The sequence below is a fragment of the Cebus imitator genome, unplaced genomic scaffold (assembly GCF_001604975.1).
Source record: "Cebus imitator isolate Cc_AM_T3 unplaced genomic scaffold, Cebus_imitator-1.0 Scaffold177, whole genome shotgun sequence".
Classification (NCBI taxonomy): Eukaryota; Metazoa; Chordata; class Mammalia; order Primates; family Cebidae; genus Cebus; species Cebus imitator.
The window spans coordinates 3,495,429-3,507,117 of record NW_016107492.1 but is presented as its reverse complement, the minus strand read 5'-3'; the positions used below and the strand labels follow the sequence as shown (position 1 = coordinate 3,507,117).

The following is an 11,689-nucleotide window of genomic DNA, read 5'->3' as shown; positions in this document are numbered from 1 at the left end:
TTTTTTTTTTTTTTTTAACTGTTGTCAAAAGTAGGCCAACAGCAGAGGAGACATGCTGCATTTCTAGCGGTTTTAGACATGCTGTCAGGATAAATTGTGGCGTTAAGTAAAAGTTCCCAGAGACCTGGTTACATTAGAGCTTGCGTGCTGTGCAAGCTGAAACTCACCTCTCAGAGCACCTTTCCCTTCCAGATCTCTTCTGTCCTTCGTAGCCCTTTTCATCTCTCATTCTTTGTTTGAGTACTAATTAAGGTCGCTGAAAATGTTTTCTCAGTGGTTTGAAAAATCCAGGAACCAAGAAACATCTATTGGGCAGGAAGCTGGGGATTGTGGTGCTTTGGATTTATGTTCTGTTGAGATAAATATTATAAGTGAATGTTTTTACCGTGTTGATTTTGAAACTACAATTTTTCTTTACCTCTATAATATGAACATTAGCAGTATAACTGATCCTTTGATTTCCTGGGAATGCATAACACTGGGGTCTGAGCACTTGGTTCTAGTCTTAAGAGGCTGGATTCCTTGATTGCTGTGATCCCAGGACACAAAATTAGATTTTTAAAGTCTGATTCTGTCTTGTTTTGTTTGTTTGTTTATGAACTGCTCCTTTCTTGGAGATAAGTTATCATCAGGTCCTCAGTGGCTTTTCCTACATGAAAACCACTTAGTGATCATGCACCATTGCTTCTTCTTTATGTCCTTCCAACTCTATTTCCATTCCCATCACCTTAGCTCTCTGTGTCTTTATTGCTCTATGTATGCAACTTGCTTTAACCTAACTAGTGGCTTTCCAAGACTGTGTTCATCCTCACCTCTGTGCACCCCCAGCACTATTCACAAATTCCTACAGCACACAAGCCATCCTGTGAAGCATTTCCCTATCTGTATTTCTAAAACAGTGCTGTCAACAACCTTCCACAGCTTAAAAGATTTTTTCTCTCTCTCTGAGACAGAGTCTTGCTCTGTCATCTAGGCTGGAGTGCAGTGGCGCAATCTCAGCTCACTACAACCTCTGCCTTTCAGGTTTAAGCAATTCTTCTGCCTCAGCCTCCCAAGTAGCTGGAATTACAGGCACATACCACCACGCCCATCTACTTTTTGTATTTTTAGTAGAGGCGGGGTTTCACCATGTTTGCCAGGCTGGTCTCGAACTCCTGACCACCTAAAAGATTTTTATGATCCCCTATTGCTCACAGGAGAAAGTCCTGTTTCAGGTAATTATAAAGGCCCCCCAACAAATTCGAACATTCCCTGGAGTATAAGCCCCCTAATTCCCCAGACTGTTTCACTCCGTTTCCTAAACACATGTCTTACACCACTTGTTCATTTTTCTTCACTTTGTTCCCTCTGCTAGGATGCTTTCTTCTCCATTATATATCCCAACTTTATGCTCTCTTTAAGGCATCATTGGCTGTCATTTCTTCAGCAAGCTTTCTCTGTTTACCAAGTATATGCTCCTAACTCTATAGCTCTTATTTATTTATTTTTATTTATTTTGAGATGGAATCTCATTCTGTCACTGAGGTTGGAGTTCAGTGGTGCGATATCAGTTCACTGCAACCTCCACCTCCCGAGTTCAAGCAATTCTCCTGCCTCCCAAGTAGCTGGGATTACATTTGCCCACCACCACACCCAGCTAATTTTTGTATTTTTTATTAGAGATGGGGTTTATCATGTTGACCAGGCTGGTCTCAAACTCCTGACCTCAAGTATTCCACCCACCTCGGTCTCCTAAAGTGCTAGGATTATAGGTGCAAGCCACCACGCCCAGCCTATAGTTCTTATATTTTACATATGCTGATTCTTGGCCACTGTAGCCTCATAGCCACCTTGAGGGGCTTTATACATGTTAGTAGTATACAGGCTTGCACACACACACACACACACACACACACACACACACATGTACGTTTATTTATTTCCAAAGTGGGAGAATGGCAATAGGTCTGTTTAATGAGGGATTCAAGATTGATTACTGGTGAGGTACAGTGTTACAATCTATCTATTCACAGGAGTCCATGGGCAATAGAATGTCATTGCAGTGGTGGTAGACAAGACCAACATCCTGTTTAAAATTTGTTGTATGTTGTATATGTTGTAATCACCATGAAAATGGATTTGTCCAACAAAATACCACTATCCAAATCTACATAATTTTAAATTCTGTATAAATGAATAGCTCATTAATTCATATATCAATGTTTTATGGAGCCTCTACCAAGTGATGCTGGGAATGAGAAGGTAAATTCACAGGTTGTCCCAAATCTGTGAGCTCACAGACTCCTTGGGAATAATGAAACATTAATTACCTACTCTGTGATAAGCACTACACCAAATTATCTATTAAGTTGTAGGTGCCCATGAACAGAAGGCTGACCATGGGCTCCTGTGGAACCCAGTGATTCACGTAAACTAAAGGAAATTGGATTTGGTTTTTGGAAGTTACAAAAAAAATTTTCTTCAATGTGATACTAAGATAATAGTGAGAATGCTTCAGAAAATTTATGTTTAAATTGAATTAACATAACATAGTGAAAAAGAAAAACTTTTAGAATCATATGGAGCTGTATTTGCATCCCAAATCTGCCACTTTTTTGCTGTGTGATCTCAGACAGGTCACCTATCAGTTTCTAATCTGTTTCCCTGTGTAGAAAAGGGACCCCCTTGCAGAATGTCCATGAATGACAAATAAAGAAATACATGCATTTTAATTAGATCCCATTTGTCTATCTTGGCTTTTATGGTCATTGCTTTTGCTGTTTTAGATGGACTCAGGGAGAGGAGCATCACACGCTGGGGGCTGTTGGGGCGGGTAGGAGAGAGACAGCAGGGACGGGAAGGGAGGGCAGGGTGGGGAGGGATAACATGGGGAGAAATCATGGGGAGAAATGCCAGATATAGTATGTACCTAAAGTAAAATAAATAAATTTAAAAAAAAAGAAATACATGTAAATTGCCTTACTTGGAACGTGGTGTCTGTAATTGCTCCACTGGTCAAGACCTAGTCCACTGGGTTGCTATGTTCACCTTATTACACTTTCTTAACCTTTCCTAGCCTTTATTTTTCTCCCTCCTTCCCCACTCTCATCATGAAAAAAGTGCAGTTTCTACCAACATTCACTGGTTATGACAGACCCTGCACTCCTTGGAGTAAAGGTTTTCTAACTGTATAAGATTTTGTGGCTACTTAGAAAGCTGATGCTAGAGTGAAGTAAGTTTTGCCTGGCTTTGTTTCTTAGTTCTGTACTAAAACGGATGTATTTTACTTTGATTTGACCATTTTCTGTGGTAAATGATCATTTTAATGGAAAATTATTGCCATCCTGGTGATACCAGGATTTATCCTGCTAGCAGAGTTGCAGTAAGCTGAGGGTAAGTCAAGGCAAATTCCCGCTGTGGCTGAGCATGTGATCTATGACAAGAAGGGATAAGGAACTCAAACTTAATGGCACGGCCCAATTGTACATTTGAGTTTCATTTTACATTAGAATTATTCATTTGTTTTCTATAATTGGTGAGGTAAAGTGCTTCATTTTACATTGGAGTTATTCATTTATTTTCTATAATTGGGGAGGTAAAATGTTTGGTTTCCATGCATGCATTTATTGCATAAATGTTTATGGAGCATCTGTCTGTCACCCATCTTGATAAGTTTCAGGGACATAAATAAAAAGCTTTGACTGTGGTAAAATGGAATTCATGCTTTGGAGTCCTTTCTACCTGGGACCAATCCCAGTGTGCTCCTTGTGTCTGTGGCACCTTGTCTAAACCTCTCCAAAGCTAATAGGATAGACATATAGTATGTAGCTGCTTTCTAATATGTATAATAATAATAATAAATGTAAAACAATTATTTCATTATCATAAATGTAAAAATAAAATCCTCTTTTGACTAGTCCAACACAGGTTAGGCATCTAAATAAATAATTTCCAAGAAAAATGATAAGGAATAAAGGAATATATCAAGCTTTGGGTCTAGTGTAGGGGAAGGGGGAACGGAATGTCAGCAAAGATGTGACACGGGAGATATATGAGTTGATTTTTATAGGCTAAGGTTTCCTACGCTGACCTTCAAAGGCAGGACATACCTTCTAGAAGGAGGTATAAAGACATGACAAGTCATGTTTTATTTAGGAAACAATACATAGTTTAGCACAGTTTGAGAGCATGTTGTTTGTGAGGAAGCAAAAGAAATGAGAATGGAGATACCACAGTGCCTGGCACACAATGGATGACACCTAAACATTGTTGACTGAATGGAGAAAGAAGAGGCTGAGATCAACTTGTGGGGACTTTATTTCATAAAAAGGAATGTGGTTGCAAAGACAGGCCGGTGGGCACCGTTGGAAGAAGTGAAGCCTAAGAGTGGCATGATCCGATTGAGCTATTATGAAGTCCATCATGGTAGCACTTGGCTGGACTGGGAACTCTGCTTTTCAAAAAATCCTTGAAGAAACACTGAATATCTCATCACTGCAGCGGTAAAAAGCTTGGCAGGGAGCAGCATGGTGGTTAAGTGAGTGGCTTGAAGGAACGAAGAATATAGGTTGATTCTCAGATGGCACTTCAATGTTTTTGGGGGGAATAGCTTGTACTGATAACCAAAATTAGGATTAAAGGACAAAGAATAGGTTTTTTTAAAAAGAGAGATGACTTATTCAGCTTTAGAAATTTTGAGTTTGAAAATGTTTGAGCTATCCATATTGAGAGTTCTACTGACCACCTAGTAATCCAATGCCGGAGATTATAGCAGTAGTCCAAACTGAGATACAAACCTGAGAATAGTTAATATGAAGTGAAATTAGATGGAGTCTATTAGAATGACTGTATCAGGTAAAGTAAAAACAGAACTGAGGACAGAACCCAGACAACTATTAAAGAGCATAGTAGGTCGCATAGTCAAGAAAGAGACTGAGAAGGGCACTGAGAGGCAAAAGTCATGTAACATGGGAATTTTTGGGAAGAAGAAAGAGACCGATAGTTTTATAGAGAGTGAGACACAAAGTAATACAAAACATAAATTTGGCTGTCAATGATCTGGCAAGTAGGAAGTTATTGGTGACTGTAGAAAGACCATTTTATTGTAATAACTGGGTCAGCTATCAAATTGCAAAAGTTAGCAAGTGAATGGAAAGTGATGAAAAGGAGACAAAGTCACATACTTCACTGGGAATTGAAGAGCAAAGAGGATACACAGTTACAGGACACAGAATCTAAGAAGGTTTAAATTCATGTTTGCTTATTCATTTTCAGGAAGAATGAAATATGAATGTATTTATAGGATCACAGCCACTCGCTTCACAGGCAGCCTCTAGCTATTGGCTATATAAATCACATGTAAAGGGGGACCCTCGCAAACCCTGAAGGCTATGGCAGTTTCTTTCTTGCTTGCTCCACTGGAAACAGCCACCTGCCAGTGTAATAAATCCACCTATGTGATTTACTTTCTCAGTCCAGTGAAAAGTCACATCCTGGGTGATGCTTTGTGACACCACCAATGTACTTTCACATGGAGGGGAGGTAGACATGACATTCATCTCTGCCCAAAAATACTGGGGACGCTTTTGTCATATAGTGTGAGACCTTGCTGGGAGTTTAAATGGACATAGCTGGAACTGTTTGCGTGACCCACATTCCGGGGAATATTGTTAATAAACTACTAGTCAGTGTGTCCTTTCTTCATGCTGCTAGTTGGGGGTAGCACATGACCTTTGTGCTTTTGTGTTAATTTTAAAATTTGAAGTTTCACTGCTCCCTCAAGGAAATTTTGTAATAAATGTTTCTTTAAATGATGTTTTCCCATCAATAACTTTCCTCCCAAGGACCTTTCTTATGCAGAAGGGCAACCCACATCTACCACTTTAAGCCAGAAATATTTGGCATGCTATTTCCAGTGCTACAGAATGGGGAGTATACATATATTAAAATTCTTTACTTATTCTTTGCAAGACCGGTTCTACAGCAGAAAACTCATTTTTTTCCACAGGACTTTTGAATCGTATGTACATGTTGTCTACGTGCTTTAGCTTTCTTACATATTACACTGCTATATTAAATGCATCAGCTCTATATGAAGGAAATTGCTTTGGGGGAGCAGCATGTTCACTGAAGCTCCAGAGTATTTTCCTTCTCTTTTTTTTTTTTTCTGACCTCCCCCACCTCCCAATTTACTTTTTCTCAGCACAGATCATTTATCCTAATGTGATGGGAGGAATTGAGGTCAGAAAGCTAATAAATGGCAGGTGTCTTCCACTATAGCTGTTTTCATCCATTGTGTATACCACACAGTATTGTGTAATAGACACTGAGTGGCTCTGATATCCCACCACCTCAAACAAGCCTTAGCTCCACCATATACTGCTGTGTGACATTTGGCAAGTTACTCAACCTTTCTGTGCTTCAAGCTCATCCTCCTTAAAATGCAAAGAATGGTGGTGCCGACTTTACAGGGTGTTATCAGTTTTAAATGAGAGAAATGCAGGTAAACTGCTTGTAACATACCTGGCATACATAAGTACAGCTTAGCTATGATCACTTTTGTAAAGCACTAAAAAGGTCCATGATTTTACTCAGTTGTAGAATGTACTAATATTTTCAATTACTAGAAAATGAGGACTCATGATTGTGATTAAATAAAAAGGAATAGGACTGATATTCAGAAATGAGCAAAGATTTTAAAGCTAAACAAATCTGGATGTGGACTTCCATTCTGCCAGCTGATGCTCTGTAACTAACCTCAGACAAATTACTTCATCTCTCTGAGCCCCAATTTTCTCATGTATAAAAAGAAGAATGATAGTTACCTTATATATTTCTTATGAAGATGAGAGAACATTGTGACTCAGAATATAACACATACTTAATAAATTTAAATTTCTTGCTATAATTTTTAAGTAAATTCTTATTTTATCATAAAGGCAAACCTGCATGTACAAGAAAATAAAAAGGAAACCAAATACACACATCTAAAGCAAAACAGTCCTTTCTTTATTACTCCTTGAGTTGTTAGGAAAAAAATCCTGAAAGCTTTGAGAAAAGAATATTTGACTGTTTTTCATTACTGTATAAACTCAAATATTGGAAATTTGTTTCATGTTTGTAGTACACATGGTTATTGAATTGGAACATCCTTAGTAGATTTTCTGTTGGATTTGAAGAGAACCCTTAGGTAATAGATTTATCAATCCAAAGCAAAAATCAAAAGTAAAAATAAAATCACAGATACATAAAATTTATTCCTAAAAGTCAACATATTATCTTCTTAAATGATTTATAAGTACCTTTTAAGAGGCTATTTACTTAATTTTGGCGGGATAGAGTTCAATCACTAGAGGCAAGTAAGCATCACGTTTGTTTTCAAAGTTCTCCACCGAAAGGGTCGATATTCTCCAACATAACCAATTTGCAAACCTTATTATTAAACACTAGAACATCTCCATAATTCATTAGCACCATTGAATGGAGTAGAATTTTGTTTTGCTGAAGGAACAGAAAGCTAGCTTAAACACACACCAGTTTGTTCTTCTCACATTAAAAGCTATCTGGACAAAACTTCAGCCTCAGCATGTCTGTTAATCTTTTAGCCTTTCCCTTGTGATTGTTGCCTAATGGTCAGAAGATGACTATAACAAGAGCCAGTATCATGCCCAAGTTCAAGACAGGCAAAAGGAGTGACAACTGCAGATATCTTTCCTTATCATCCAGCAAAGAAAGTCTTCCCGAAGGCTCCAAGAAGACTTATTGACCAGGACTATGCCATATGACCACCCCACTGCAAGGGAAATGGAACAAGTATTTAATATTCCAGCTTCTAAAATGGAAATGTCAAGGGAATATGGGGTGTGAATGTCTGTTGGAGTTAGTGAATGAGGCCTGATACACCATTATCGAGAAACTGCTTATTCTAAATAGGTCTACAAATGAAGCTAACTAGACTCATTATCTGCTCTAATCTTTACTGCCCTTAGAAAATGCTATTTTCTAATTCTGCTTTATATGCACTTGAATATTGATATTAGGTTACTCAATATTATTTCCTAAATGGGATAATGTATTTCATTAGTGCTAGATTTGATACCAGGTGAGAATGTTGTGTTTGCTGTTACTGTTTCTACCTGAGCTAAGAATATTTTCTTTGGTAACAATTCTTTACTGCTTGAAATGTGATGGTTTTGCACTACTGAATCCATAAAGAAATTATTTTACAGGTGGGGAGGCAAAACATCTGATGGTATAATCAAATCCTTAACCTAATGGTTGTTAAATAATTCCCCAAACATTCTGGAGTTTTACATAATTTCAACATGCACCACTTACTTTTCTTCCCCTTTTATGAAACTCCTTAGACTATTAAAATAATTTCATAGTATTCATTCCATCTGGGAACATTGGAGTCACATTTCCTTTGGCTGTTTTCCCCCCTTTCTCATAGGTTGATTTTTTACAAAGCTACTACCTAATATTAATATGATTCAAAAGTATTATCTCTTAATTAGTGGAGTACTTAGGATGAAATAATGGGGGTGTTTGGCCCAGGTGTATACACCAAGGAATGTATGGTTTGTAGGTATTGTAAAATTATCAATAAATCTTACTAAAAGTTGGACGGCTTTTTATTACCACCACGTACTGCCAATTCTAAAAAATGTACGTGATAAAATACGCTTCCTGTTAGGGCAAGACCCTACCTCTCCACTTTTAGTATGCACTGCTTTGTAAATTTCAATTGTTCACTTTCAAATAAGTTAATAGTTTAATATTTTAAAGAGCAAATACTGTCTAAAATACTTCATATGGGAGAAAATTCAGGGTTTCTTTTTCTGGTTTTATCACCTTGATTACAGTCATGGCATCACAACTTGAGTGAAAACAAAAGGGGAGAAAAGAAAAAGACAGAACTTAAATAGAAATTGGACATAAATGTAAAACTGTAATAAAGGTAGAATTTGACTATTTTCTGAAGCATATTTCTCCTTTTAAGCTACTGAAATCAATTCCTTTCCTAGAAGAAAAAGAAAATGGAAAGCCTCAAACTCAAGTTACATTTATTAGTGTTTCTTATTTCAAAATGGATATCTCAAACTCAGTATTTCTATTTCGGTTTTGGGCTAAACATAAAATGCAAGAAAGGAACAGCATAAGGTAAATTCATGCCATTTAAGGAACTGTGTGTAATGAATTTGATTGTATAATAATGTGAAATACTGAACGTTAAGTGCCTGCTAGCATTCCAATCTTTGTTTTTCTGTTACATGGAATTAAAACACAAGAACAACAAAGTGGGAAGAGATGAATTTCTCACGTTCACTGTGATCCTTTATTTTTTTAGGCATTTTTGGACAGAAACTGGAGGATACTGTTCGTTATGAGAAGAGATATGGGAACCGTCTGGCTCCAATGTTGGTGGAGCAATGCGTGGACTTTATCAGACAAAGGGGGTTGAAAGAAGAGGGTCTCTTCCGACTGCCAGGCCAGGCTAATCTTGTTAAGGAGCTCCAAGATGCCTTTGACTGTGGGGAGAAGCCATCATTTGACAGGTAAATGTCATAATTTTACTAACCATCTCCAATCAGAAATTCAGACTGAACTGAAAGGATGCAGTGAGCTGAGGAGGCATAACCTTGATTGATGTGATAACAGTTTACAACAGAGATTATTTGGACACAAGAGTTTGCATTGTTTTTATTAAGTTACAAAGTTAAAAATTTGGCAATTTAGATGTCTTTTTCTTCCATACTTTCCATCTTAAAACATTCTTTGTTGTTCTTTTTCCTTTTTCTTTGGTACTAAAGTAAAACTATATTAATCTTTTGCACTGGAAAAAGTAAACTTATGAAATAAGATTCTTGTTTAATTTTTTAAAATTCTTTCAATTAAGGAATATTAAAAGTATGAGTAGAGATTGGGATATTGGCAATGTAATTAAAAATGAGTATTTTAATAACAAAAACATTGTATTTTTAAATATATAGCTCTACCTTAATCTAGAATAGTTTTACAGGTTAACAAGGAGAAGTATAGCATGGTAAAAATAAAAGAATAATGGCAGCCCCAGAGAAGAAAATATAAAGTATTCCTAACTCCACTAATTAAGAGTTAATTGTGGCTAATATTTTGTGAATTATCTCCTTAAGTAGAAAAAATAAAATTTTATCTTGATATTATTAGTATTATACACCAGAAATGTTTCCATATTAATAGTTTAAAAATCTCCTTCTATTCTAACATATTTTAACATTTTAAAATTAGCAACTTCTATAAACCTCTTTTTTAATATCCAATATTTCACTCTACAGCTTTATTATTCATAACTATTTCAATATTATTGGATATTTACATTATAAGTTTTTCATTCTAAATACTGTTGTAGTTTATATACATTTACGTAAATACTTTCTATTTTTGGATTACTTACGATAAATTCTCAGCATTGGACTTTTTGGATAAGAATAATCCTGATGTTAGGCCGGGTGTGGTGACTCGCACCTGTAACCCCAACACTTTGGGAGGCCAAGGTGGGCGGATCACCTGAGGTCAGGAGGTTGAGACCAGCCTGGCCAACATGGTGAAACCCTGTGTCTACTAAAAGTACAAAATTAGTCAGGTGTGGTGGTGCACACCTGTGTTGCCAGCTACTTGGGAGGCTGAAGCAGGAGAATCACTTGAACCTGGGAGGCAGAGGCTGCAGTGAGCCGAGATCACACCATTGTGTTCCAGCCTGAGTGACAGAGTGAGACTCCATTCAAAAAAAAAAAAAGAAGAAGAATCCTGATGCTTGAAAATTAAAAATAGCCTACTGTCTTAATCCATTCAGGCTGTCATATCAAAATATCATAAGCTGAGTGGTTTACAAAACAAAATTTATTTCTGAAAATTCTGGATTCTGGAAATTCTGGAAAGTCACAGTACAGGCACTGGCAAATCCATGTCTGGTGAGGACTTGCTCTCAGCTCATAGATGGCACATTTTCACTGTGCCCTCAGTTGGTGGAAGGTACAGAGCAGCGTTCTGGGGCCTCTTTTTTAAAAAATGTCTAAACAAGTTGTAGATACAAGCTCAACTTGTGACTGTGAGTAATAACAAATCACAGTTTAGTTATAATTATGAAAATCATGAAATCAGAATGCAAAAGAAAGCCCTTATGAAGATGAACTTTATGAATGATGACATGAATATTACTATTAATGATGGCTTAGTTTTATTTTTTTGAAACAGAGTCTTGCTCTGTTGCCACACACTGGAGTGCAATGGTGTGATAGCTCACTACAATCTCCATCCCACCGGTTCAAGCCATTTTCATGCCTCAGCCTCCCGAGTAGCTTGGATTGCAGGCATAGACCACCATGACTGGCTAATTTTTGTATTTTTAGTAGAGACAGGGTTTTGCCATGTTGGCCAGGCTGGTCTCAAGGTTTAGGTTTCTATATGACTCAAGATCTGCTTTGTATTTAGAATGAACAGTGAAACAAGTGTAAATAACATACAAATAAAATAACATGTGCTTCTTAAAAGTTATATATGAAAAGGGCTGGACGCAGTGACTCACGCCTGTATCCCAGCACTTTAGGAGGCTGACGCAGGAAAGTCTCTTAAACCTGGGAGGCGGATGTTGCAGTGTGCTGAGATCAGGCTACTGCACTCCAGCCTGGGCAACAGGGCAAGACTCCATCTCAAAAAAGAAAGAAAGAAA

At 37.3% G+C, this 11,689-nt stretch overlaps 1 protein-coding gene across 5 annotated transcripts in view; it reads left to right on the top strand.

Annotated features, from left to right (window-relative positions):
- Positions 1 to 11,689, top strand: part of ARHGAP24 (Rho GTPase activating protein 24) — a 270,266-nt gene that overhangs the window by 202,010 nt on the left and 56,567 nt on the right. For all 5 annotated transcript variants that reach the window (XM_017545159.2, XM_017545161.2, XM_017545160.2 and 2 more), the window contains one exon: positions 9,329 to 9,536. In XM_017545159.2, the coding sequence (XP_017400648.1) occupies positions 9,329 to 9,536 (208 nt within the window). The remainder of the gene's footprint in view (positions 1 to 9,328; positions 9,537 to 11,689) is intronic.